The sequence below is a fragment of the Colius striatus genome, chromosome 23 (genome assembly GCF_028858725.1).
Source record: "Colius striatus isolate bColStr4 chromosome 23, bColStr4.1.hap1, whole genome shotgun sequence".
Taxonomy (NCBI): domain Eukaryota; kingdom Metazoa; phylum Chordata; class Aves; order Coliiformes; family Coliidae; genus Colius; species Colius striatus.
The window spans coordinates 4,783,857-4,796,235 of NC_084781.1; the positions used below are offsets into that span (position 1 = coordinate 4,783,857).

General features: G+C 46.8%; 1 protein-coding gene across 1 annotated transcript in view; it reads right to left on the reverse strand.

Moving 5' to 3' along the window:
- POU2F3 (POU class 2 homeobox 3) overlaps positions 1-12,379 on the reverse strand; it is a 39,292-nt gene that overhangs the window by 6,545 nt on the left and 20,368 nt on the right. The window contains 2 exon segments of the mRNA XM_062014167.1: positions 2,243-2,345; positions 3,395-3,499. Coding sequence (XP_061870151.1) covers positions 2,243-2,345; positions 3,395-3,499 — 208 coding nt within the window.

A 12,379-nucleotide genomic window follows, 5' to 3' on the forward strand; every position in this document is an offset into this window, starting at 1 on the left:
TTTAGCCTGAAAGAGATGATTACAACAATGATACAGGTAAAATACCTCACCCACTGATCCCTGCACATCACTCACTAACCTAAGGCTGAAGTAAGGCACAGACAGTTTACATAGACATCCAACTTTGATTTGAAATGCCAAGCAGCAGAGAATATACTACATCCTTAGTGGAGATCTCTCTGGGAGCTCAATCATTGTAGCTGTTTAAAAAAAAGTACATTTCCAACAGAAGCTTTTCTGACTACAACTTTCACCCACTTGATCTTGTTAAAACAATCCTGATCCTACAGTTAATCTCTGAGCCTGCCCACTCTGCTTTCTGCTAGACATTTCATTTAAAAATGCTGTTTTGAAGCCATCTGACCCCTTGTACCCTACTGTATCTCAAATAAACTGAATTTCTTTTGGAATATACAAACTGATGTGAAATGATGGAAAGAAAGAAGAAGGGAAATGTATAAAGCTAGCAAAAAAGGTATTTATTGAGACTGCATAATTGTTTAGTTGACAAACTGCCACAGTAGAAGCTTACATCTCTTCCAGGGAATGTCCTAAAGGATCAAGCAGTGACTGAGGCAAGGTTGCTCCCTAGAAATTTTGTTAGGTTCTTCAGGCCTGTTGTGGGTGAAGCCTACAGAATTTAGTGGGGATTTATAACCTTTCTTGAGACAATCAATGTATTCTATTGATTGTAACTGACAGTTATAGAGAAAACAATAGAAATTTATGGATTCCTGCTTAAAAAAAAAGGAAAAAATGCCATCTGCAGAGTGAATCCCTCCCTCCTCCCTCCTCTCTCTCTCTTTATGTCTTTCCTGCTTTGATTTAGATACGAATGTGCAGCACCCCACTCATTTATTTAGATCGGTGTTCCAATAAGCCCTCTCTAACGCTGGAACAACTCTGAATTTCAAATGCAGGCTGGTGATGAGGTGCACAGTGAAGGTAATTAATCACTGGAATGGCTTGCCTAGGGACACAGCGGCTGCTCTGTCATTTGGAGTCTTCAAAATCATGACTGAACCCCTTTGCGAAAGCTGAGCTCTGGCTCAAAGGAAAAGGATGGGCTGGATTCAGGAATCGCCGGTTTGACAGCCGGGACCGAGCTGTGTTTGCGTAAGATGGAGACTTCAGCAGCAATCTTTTGGCTGATGGTATTCCCAGCATCTACCTGGCTGCTTGTTTCGGCATCTAAGGCACAGAGCTCTCACCCCCAAGCGTGCCAGCACTAGGTGTTGGATGGGCTGCACGCTGAATCCCGTCAGGACACAAAGAATCAGATCTGGGAACTTCTCTGGCGTTAAAACAAGAAAATCAAACCAAAACACAAGTCCTCTGAGAAAGGTTAAGCCCACAGCCAAGTCACTTTGCCCATGACATTGTGTACCCAACAGGAAATATTGAGGGTGTTCCCATGACAGCCTGAGGGGCAGCTTCAGGGATACCTCATGCATCTCTTTGGTAGGAAGGATGCTCCACCTGTATCTGAACCAAACAGCTAATTCCCTAAAGCCAATCTGTGCTTTTACTTTCACTCCCTGGTAGTTGTTCATGCACCTGGCAAAGGAACATCAAACCTTGGCAATCACCTGTTCAAATGCTCTTGCACAAAAAGCTGGCTGCTGGCCAGAACATCAAATTTGGGACCCAACGGGGTCACGGCCAAACAAGTGGCCATCTGTTGAAGGGGTTGTATCTGCCAAGGGAAGGCACTTAACAGAAGAAATTCTCACTTTATAAAAGAAAGCAAGTTCTGGTTTGCAGTAGAATGTGATTCCTATCACACATCAATAAAGAAGCAGGCAGTAAGCAACAGATTATCCTGACCCTGCCATTGCAAACAAACCAAATTCTAGATTATTGGTAAATATACACCAAGGAGCTTCTTTACATGTCGCTCACGGCTTTCTGGAAGAGGGCTCGCAGTGAAGCTGTGGCTGCTGCCCAAGGAGCAGGTTTGGTGCTGAGCTGGAAGACACTCGAGGGCTGCCCTTGCCTTTCGTGGCCATCCCTGAGCCTGGCCCCACGGTGGCACTAGTGGTGCACACAAGCCACAGGTGCCAGAGCATCCTCTGAGCTGGACCCTTCGGGAACCAACGGGACCATGCTGGGGATGGAAACTGGCACGGCAGGGTGAAATGCATTGGTAACATAGCAAGGGAACAGACCAGATTAAAAGCAACAGTCCTGAGAAGAGATGTGGGTACGTGTCTTCTTCTGACAAGGGTTTTTTTGCGCTTACCTTGTTGCCCAGTCTGAGACTGAGACAGAAGAAACTGGGGAACCGACTGCATATGACCAGGAAGCAACACAAGCTGCTGCAGGGTGTGAAGAGAGCTCATATCCTACAGGAAAAATCAAAGGGGACAATAAAACTCAGAAATGCCTGCTCTTCACACAACATCACCTCCCTATGAAGCTTCTCTGCTCTTTTATACCATCCTTGGCCTCTTTCACATTTTCCATTCAACTGCCAACACGCTGGATGTGTGTAATCCATGCACTGGAGCCACAGACCCAGAGGTACTCAGGGATCTGAAGCTTTCAGCTGTGTAAAAAGAATTGTGTGCACACACAGGCACCCATACAGAGAACTGCCTGCTCTGAGCTGGAAAAAAAATAGAACAATATGTTGCTTGCAAATGCCGTTTTTGAGGCACTGGCAATCAAAAGCTGGCTGTTAGAAGGAACAGTGGAACCCCTTGGCTTTCAGAACTGGTTTGAAGCTTTGGGGAAATTGAACAGTCCTTGGATCATGTAAAGGGTCTGAATATCCCACAAGAGAATGAGGGAAAGTGCTGAGAAGTTGCAGGGCCTTCTGGCATCTAACTCCAGCTGGAACTGAACAAGAGGTAACTCCTAGACTCCAATGTTTTACCTTGGGGGGGAAATAAAAAATCCCTCAAGGAATTAATTTCTTCTCTGGTGTAAATCAATTTGAGGCAACCTGTTCAAGGGTAGTTATACTGGTTCAGATAAAGAGTCAGTCTAGGCTAGAGTCCTCTCCAATGATGGCATCAACCAGATGTTGATTAAGAGGAAGCCCAGGACAAGTATATCTAACGCTTCCCTTGGTGTTGTCTCAACCTCCAATTATCTTGGATTCGAGGCATTTCTGAGCATGGTGTGGTTTGCCTATTTAGCAAACCCTCAAAGAAAATATCTTCCAAGTATGTGTCCACTCTGCCTTTGAACTCATGTAAAACTATCTGCAGAGAAGACAGGCTGAGGAGGAAGCTGACTCTTGCCAGCACAGTCTACCTTTTCCAATTGGGTGTCCATCATACCCTCAGGTCTCCTTTTGCTACTGACAAAAGGCAGATGTAATTTGGCAAGTGTCTCAAAACCTGCCTCTTCTCTGGAGGCTCTCTAACTGGTGCCATTTCAGACTTACCCCTGCAATTTGGCTTCCTGGCATCATCGATGATCCCTGCACAAGGTGACCTGACCTAGGGGGGATTGTAGATTGCAAGGAGTCGCTGAGGTCTTCAGTTTTAATCTGAAAGAGAGCAAAAGTAATTGTAGAATTAGGGAGCAGAGGCCAGGGGATGCAGGAGGTTGGGGAAAGCAGGAGTCTGAGAGGCTGGAAAGGATCACAAAGAGGCTCATTCCAGACAAAATTAGAGGTTAGGATTCACTGCTTCCATCTCTGGCTTTGCAGAAAGTCATGGTCCTTCCCCACTTCTGCTTGCCAGTTTATAATGTGGACATAATTTCTCTGCTCTGCAAAGCCCAGAGAAGGCTTCTAGTTTGCTCAATGAAAACCCTTTAGGAAGTAACCAAGTTCCAGTGACTTAGCAAGGTTTAAAGCATGCAGATGCTTTCCTCAGAAAAAAAAATAATGAGGCATTTTGTGGAGTTATCAGGAAGACATGAAGCAATTCTCCTTTACACATCACTCCTCACAACCCAGTGGTGGGGTTGGCTACAGAGAGCCTCTCGTTTTGTTGTGTAGGTAGCAGAGGACAGTGCAAAGGGATGAGAAAGGAAAGGTCATGAAGGAAAAGACCTCAAAAAGCACTGTAAACTTCCAGACTTGAAAATGCAGCACCCCAGGCACCAAATGTATTTGCTCAACTTCTACCAGAAAACAGCAAGAAATTGTACTGGTCTGGCAAGAGAAAATCTGCTTCTTTAGCTACAATAAGCTGTGCAAAAAAGATCTGGAAAACTTCACAGGTGTCAGCTCTCTGTCCAGAGACCATTTTGGCCTCCTTTAATGCTCAAAAATTTTCCCATCTGCAAGAAAATCATGATTCCTGAGCCCAAATTCTTAAGAGAGGGATTTCCCAGGGACCAAGACTGAATCACTGTTCATGGTTTATTCTGTGGAGTCCATGTTAATTCCTAACATTGCTGCTACATTAAAAAACCCCACAACAATAAAAAAGCCAAACAATATCAGATCACAGCCCAAAGCAAAGGGGAAAAGCTGATAAATCACTTTGTAAAAAGCTGAAATCCTTTGGTAAGGCTGGCTGGGATGGGAGAGAGAGGAACTTGGTTGGGGAGGTTTTAGAAGCTTTTAGTTTAATTCCTGAAAGCTGGCTGAGGAGCTTCTATATACAGATGCCATGCACAGGAGGCAGAAAGTCATCTAGAGTTCTAACAACATGTTTTAGCTAAAAAAAAACCCCAACAAACCAAACAAAACAACAAACCCAAGTAGAAAATTCCCAGACTTAGGCTCAATATTTTCCTAAGCATGGGAGTGCCTAGAACAAGGCTCACATCGAGTCCCATTCCTCCCCTAAGCCTTTCCAGTGGAAAAAGATGCTCCAGTTTCCACAAACTGGAAAAACCAAGAGGACACCAAAAAGGATGAGTCTTGAAAATCCTGTTCACGGGCTCAGAATTGCAGGCTCACTCTCATTACTAGGGCTGACCTTCATCATCTTCCATCAAGTTACTCCCAAGCCCAATATCACCCAGAAGATAAGCAGGGTGGTGTTTGCCCGGGTTTTGCAGGGCTGCTGTGGACTTTAGGTCATACAACCTCCTACCAGCAGAGGGGGACAAGAAATTCAGCTTTTAAAGACAATGATCCAAGCGAATGTTTTTGGTTGGTAAAGGGTTTATTTCCAGTTGATTGAAGCAAACAAATACACAAATCTCCACTGGAGCAGGAGCAAGAGCTCACAAGAGGCTCACAGCTGCAGTGCAAGGAGCTGTCCTGTAACATTAGCCTCTGTATTTTGGAAGGTACTACACAGAGGGAAGACAATTACAACATCTTTCATTCCAACTATCGCTCTGGACACTGCCAAAACTAGTTTTGCAATGATATGAGGTCCTTGCAACAAGAACTAGACATGCAATGAATTCCAGTTCCTTCCTACCTTCAGGTTGGCATGATCATCCCTCTTCGCCTGGCGAAACAAAATAGAATCAGGTGGAAAGATCTTCTCAATCCCTACCAATGCCGATAGTGTCTGAGTTACTAAATGGCAGACAAAGGGCTCAGGAGAATCCGCTCTACCTGAGCTATCCAGTCATTGCAAGCCAAAGGGTTTGTGCACCTTCTCCTCTCTGTGGCTGCATTAAAGAGAAGTCATCCAAGCCAAAAAAACCCAGCCAAACAAAAAAAATAGAGATGGAAAAATGACCCCTGCTTGCAATTCATGTGTGTCTGCCCCACACCACACACTCAGCCGAGTCTCAACAGTCCCAAAGCGAAGAGCCGGCCGCGTCTTAGAGAGCGAGGCGCCCGGTCCCGCCTGAGCTATGATCCCGATAGGAGCGGAGCGTTGAAGAAGCACGAGCCATTTCCAAACTGGAATCAATTTTTACAGCTGCCAAGCAGAACGATTTGGAAGCGTTCCAGGGTGAGAAGGGTGTGTAGCTGCATCCCGGCATCGCACAATGTGAGAACGGGAGGTGGGTTTGGCAAAGGACCGGTTCCCGATTTAAAAACAACAACATCTCCCACTGCTCCTTCCCCCGGTCCCTGGAATTCTCTGGCTCTCTCCTGCACACTGGGCGGGAACCTGGGTATTCTTGACAAATCCTTCTCCCCTGCACCTATTTTCATTGGGTTTAGGCTCAAATTTACCTCTCCCTCCTTTTCCTCTCCACATCAGGCCTGCAGCTGGCTAATTGTTCATTAGAGTTCGGGGTATATCCAAAACTTTTGGGATGGTTTATGCAAATCCTGCACTTTCATTTTTTTTTCCCTGGCTAAACCAGCAGCGTTGCCAACTGAACATTAAACAAACCAAAACCCCAAACCCCAAAAACCCACACACATTGTGGGCGAGGCCACTCAGTACCATGAGACTCCCTAAAATCATGTAAATTTCAAATTAATAAACCAAGAGGAGGAGTTGCCTTCTCCTTTCCCAACTCCACCTGACTCACAGTTGCAGTTGTTTGCTACAAAGCTGAAAAAGCTTACTTTGAGGAACCAAAATTCTCTCAGAATCGCCTCATGGAGGTGATGTGATGAGAATCCTGCTGTAGCGTTGCAAGTGAGCAACAGGGATTGAGTTAAAGCCAGGACCACATCCCACCGTGGTTCCTCAGGACCTTGGTTTTACATGACAACCAGCACAGATGGGGAATGGAGAACAAGAAATGACAGGGAGCAAACCAAAGCTCTTCCCCATTGAATTTGATTTGGGGAAATAGCACTGAGGGATCAAATGAATTTCTAAAACAGTGGCACTGAGTGATGCACTGCAAACACATCCTGCTCACTGACAGCTAGGAAGAGGTGCAGAGCCTGGGTTGCTGTGAATTTACAGGCAGCCTCTTCCCCTTGTGCTGAAGGGGAGTCTCCAGGCAGGGCTGGGAGCAGCTCCGAGCTCCTCCCGAGGAGGTAACGGCAGGCGGCAGCACCGCTGTTGTGTGGAGCTACCTGGGGTTTCTCCAGGATAGGAAAGGGATCACACTTGCAAATCTCAAGTGGATGTTTTTGCAGCCTTAAAATAGGGTTAGCTGCCCTCAAGCAATCAGAGTGAAAAACACAGGAAGGGTGACTGGATGGAAAGAGAGTCCTTTCCTTAGTTGGCTAGCACGGCTGCTGGGCTTGGCCAAGGATGGGTTGCTTCTTACCTATCCCTGGCCTAAAAACAAAAACAAAAAGCAAAACAAACTAAGAAACATATAGAGGATGATGGAAAATGATCAAAGCTCCTCAGCTTGCTTGCGTAACCGATTTGTGGAAGGTGTTTCATAAACATTTCATAAGAAGAATTATGAAGAAAACATCTCCCAACCTGCCTGCAATTACTGCACAAACTCTTCCTTACCAGTAGGAAGAAGGGGAGTTAAAAAAAAAGAGAGTACATCTGTTTTGTAACTGATCTGTGAACTTTTGGCAAACGTTCGGCTCACGAAAACATCCTGCAGACATATTGCAAAGCTGTAAAAGCCAGGCTCACATGAGGAAGCTGGAAAGATTCACCTGAGCAGCTCCGACTTCACGGCCATACCCTTCTGACACACCAACTGACTCGCCTGCTGCAAGCCACTGATGGTCAGATCCCGCTGGTTGGGCAGCACTCTGGCTGCAGCCCTCCTCCTACAAACCCACCTTAAGGTCCCTGCTCACCAGTAACACGAGCTGGTCTTTGTTGTCTATTAGACACCGTGAACGCAGCCCCAAGCCACCTCCTTTTGATGAGCACATCTGATGTAATGTAAGCACTGCTCCGTCATCCCCTTCACAGAGGTGGGACCCACCAACTGATTCAGCACCCAGAGCCTTGGATGCTTTCCCCAGCTCTAGATAAGAGGTTCCTTATCCTGCCAGAGTGAGGCCGTTAAAGCCATGTCAGCCTCCTCCAGTGCTAGTTATTAGGCAGGAGCTGTGGTCTTTATTGTAAGATGGAAGACAATCCCATTTGTTGTTGAAGTTTCTATTTAGACAGTAACCTCTTTGAAACAGATACTTATCTGCCCTCATATCTAGCTTATCTCATAGTCAGCAACTCACTGCTGTTTAAGAGTTTGACTTAACTCCTGTTCGTCCCTTCCCTCATCGCAGAGTAGCCCATCTCACTGGATAGAAGGGGGTCAAGTGCACACAGACTTCAGAGGCTCTGAACCAATTGCCAACAGTGTGGTCCTTGCAGGGCTGAATCGCTCCCAAAGCCCAGCTCAGTACAACAGAGCTGTCTGAAGCTGCCCCAGAGGGATTTGCCTGAGGCCAAGGGAGGAAGTTTTATGATAGAGACAGGTATCAAAACTGGATGCAAGGCTCTTGCAGGTAAAGCCTTCCCACCTTCCAATGGTGTGAGTCTGCTTCTCTGTGAATTACCTGCACACGTGGGCACCATCAAATAAAAAAACACACTAATAATAAATTATAGCAATAATAATAATGGGCTGGCAATTACTATTTCCACATGTACCGTCCTGCACGTTCAGCAAGGCTTAACAGACACCCATGTAGAAAGCAGAAAGCCCTTATGTCAATGCAACAATAGTCACCCTATAACATCTGATATCCTTTCACACTGAAGGGTAGGATTGAACAGAAACTGTCAAAAGGGGGAGTTAATCCCACACTGAGTGCCTAACATACCCTGAAAAATTAAAATGGAGTCCCTAACCTCAACACACCTGCACCACAGCTACATGAGGCCTTGGAGGTTTTTAATTGAGGCCTGATCTGATATGCTTTATCCTCTGAGCTTCAGCTTGGGATGCTAATAGTCGTGCCCTAGCTGTAGTAAAAGTGGGGGTGGAAGTGAAAACTTTAAGGGTAACCGAGCTAGATGCCTCATAAGAGAAAACAAACAGAGTCACACTCAGCTTTGCATCCACAGGCTTTCTGATGCAGCATTTTCAAAGCTTCTTTTAAGCAGACAATAGGAAAGAGAAAGGAGTTGCCCCTCTGTGCTGAGCAATAAACCCCAAAGTGATGCCATGTAGCACAGCAGGCTTGGAAAGCAGGTGGTGGGCAAAGGGCTGGGTAACCAAACGCCAAGGTGGGAAGAGCACCTGCCATCATGCCATACTTCCATTGCCCACTCAGGCAGGCATGTCCTGGCGAAGGGTTGCTCTCCACATTACAGACCACAGCTCCCACCACAACCTTGGGAACACAGAAGCCAGATGGTGCATTTGGAAGGTGGTCTGTGTTCAGAGAGCACAGGACTGGCAAAGACATCCTGAGAAGCAGCTACTTGGAGCATCTTCGCTCTTGCTATCGGCAATCAAGCATGTGGTACCTTCTCTGCCAAGGCCTGCAGACAAGCCAAACTGGAAGTATTTTAAAAAGAGGGAGGGAAAGATCCCATTTTCTTGGTCAGAATGGTGAGAACCTCCAAACAAAGAATGGAAAACAATCTTGGCACCATGAAAGCTGTGATTTCTCCCATGTCTCCATGCCAGGACTCTCCCTGCTCCTTCCTTCCCAGCCAGCCTCAGCCCAGAGGTCCTACTGCTCTGCCCAAACCTTCTCATGTGTTGCAGCACTGTTCCCTGCATCTCTCCCAATTTCACTTGCCCAACTTCCAAAACTCTCCAGAGCTCCACCTCTGCCTACACCTTTGTGCTTATCTTCTCTGCTCCCACCCTGGGCTGCACCCCTGCCCCTTTCCTTATCAATCCGATTTCACACGCACCAGGCTTCATGGCTTCTCCCCTGCCCTCTTGCATGCTCACACAGGTTCCCTGGAGACTAACCATGTTCCTATTGAAGTCAGAAGCAAAGTTGCCTTCTTGGACTTTTCTAGGGCCAGAACCAGATCCTTCTTCTCCACATCCCCTGCGTGAAAATTTCCCCTTTGCCATGGATTTCTCATCCAGGGGGAGGAAACTGCACGTGCTCTGGATTCTTTGTGCCTTCTGGCTGCCAAGCAGTCATAAACCCTTATGAATACCTGGGCACTGCCTCCCTGCTGTACAGTACCAATGTCCCAGATCAGCCATCCATGGGGAGGGCAGAGCAGCATCCACCCGGCCAGTCGTGTCCCAGGGAGCCCTCAGGAGCAAAGCACCTTCCACCACATCCCATGTGTGAAAGGAATTAACTCGGAATCAGATGGCTCCCTTGACTGGGGCTGGCTTCATCCCAGCTTCATAGGTTTCTCTGATTGGTTCACAGCAGCTTTGGCACCAGTTGCTGTGCCCCAGGGAACTGGGACAGAAGAGCAGCAGCTAGAGGGATTGCATTAACTACACACGAGTAATAGCAGTTAGAAAAGAAAGGGAGAGAGAAAAACATCAACTTCACTGAAAAGTATCACAAAGTTTTCCAGTTTGGGTGGAGGGAATGAAGACTAGTGACTGAGGGGAAGAAGGAGCTTAGATCCAGTTCTCTGTTCCCAACCCAGTGGCTCTGGCACCTTTTATATCTTGGGGGAGCAGGGAAAGAGGATTCCTTGCTTGCATAAACCCAATGTCTGACTCCTAAGGGGCTGAGCAGCCCAGGCTCAGCCCACTGATTTCACATGGAGTGCTAGCAGATCAGCACCTCTGGGAAGAGAGAAAGTGCACTCTGATGTCAGGCTTCCAAAATTAGAGGCCTTCCTTGCAACCCCATCACCTTCACCCTTTTATGCTATGACTTGCCCTTCTGCAAAATGGGTGTAGGGCCCCACCCTTGCTGGGTGGTGCAGGCTTTTGATTGAATTCTTGGAGCTCACCAGATGAAAGGCCTTCAAGAATTCAGAGTCCTCTCCTCATTACCGATGAGCCACTCTCCAGGAGGCAGAAGAGTCATACCCATGCACGGTAGTTCGTGCAACTCACCGCCTAAAAAGGTGCTGGGCAACCTCAATAGTGGTTTGACGGTGACAACCATGCCTTGAGCTCAGTTTCTATTGTGGAAACAGTTGTGTCCCTTCAGACAAGTCCAAGCAACTTGGGCTAGTCCTCTGTGAGCCTAGGAAATGTTTCCCAAAGGATGATAGGAACCCAGTTGGAGCAGGGGATTTGCACAAAGAGAAGACCTGGCTCTTCCTCATCTCTAAGACAGCTTTGAAACAGTATATTGCCAGTGGACCAAAGCAACAAGCATAGAAAAGACCTTATAAACATTGGTTGCTCTTGGAAAGCAGGAGCTGGGAATGGACCACAGCTGGATCTTAAGGAGCAGATACAATCCAGCCAACTCTGAAGCTATGCTGGGTTGCTGTCAACTGTTGCTGTCTGACATTAAATTCATTCACTGGTTTCAGTCCATCTCTTGAGAAAAACAAAATTAAAAGGCCAAATCCTTCCTCCCATTTCCATTCCCCTTTCCCTCACAAGCTTCCCCAGAGACTTACTGGCCTGTTTGACAGTTCATTCTCAGAAATCCCATCTGAGGGCCTCTGCAAGGCATCAGAACAGAACTAGCTTGAAGAAGGGGTTCCTCTACATACCTGTCCTAAGCAAAACAGTGCCATATATAGAAAGAGAGGACTTTCCCTCAAGCCAGGGCTTTCTCTGATGCTTTCCCAAAGGGCTGCATTTCAATGAAGAACCAGTGCACACACACAAATTTATGCAATCGGTCTATCCCTAGGACAGAGCAAGGAAACTTCAAAAGGGAAAGGCCAAGGTAGTGTTCAGCTTAGATCCAGTGTCAGTCAAGGTAGATATGGCCAGCCCAGCTGATTTCCAGTGAAGGCTCAAGAGATGAAAAGCAGATGCAAGACTTAGGCTGATACCCTGGGGCAATGTGGAGCAAAAGAGAGAGTGAAATCTGAATTGATCCCCAGAGGGGAGAAGGAAGCAGGATGTGAACCTACCCTTGAGAGGAGGGCAAAACAGGACTGGGATGGAAATCTGGAGGGCAGACAGAAACCTGAACTACCCACAGGGAAAAGCCAAGCAGGAACAGAAATGACATAGAGAGAACACATGAGATTAGGGGGAGGTGGGAACACAAAGTGGAATGAAAAACTATGAGAGACATCCCTGGGGGGAGGGAAGCCCTGATTGAGCAAAATTAAATCTGCAGGGAGTTTTGCATCCCAGATATTAATAACAAACTACCTAGCAAGTTAGGCCCTTCTTTCCACCTTCAAAAGGATGGAGGGGAGGAAGAACTTGTCTGTGGTTGAGCACAAGACTATGAATCAGAGAATCAGAGTCCATATCCCAGCTCTGCTGGGGAGCAGGTCCCTGGCTTACAATACACCTCAATGTCCACGGGCAACTGTCCTATAAAGCATCACTGATTTCAACTGCAGACACGGTGCTCAGCATCTTTGGGAAAGAACAGGTAGGCAGTCTGTGTCTGCCTCATCTGTGAGACAGGGTAAAACACCTCCCTACCTTCCAGAGGCACTGGGATGCTAAACTGATTTGCAAAGTACCTTCAGACATGTGGGTGGAAGGTACCAAGCAAGCTTAGAACCTTATTAATGGCACTCAAAAAGAGCCACCAGTGATTTTAGATCCCAGATGCAGTTTGCTCACTTCAGTTTTGCATGTCACGAGC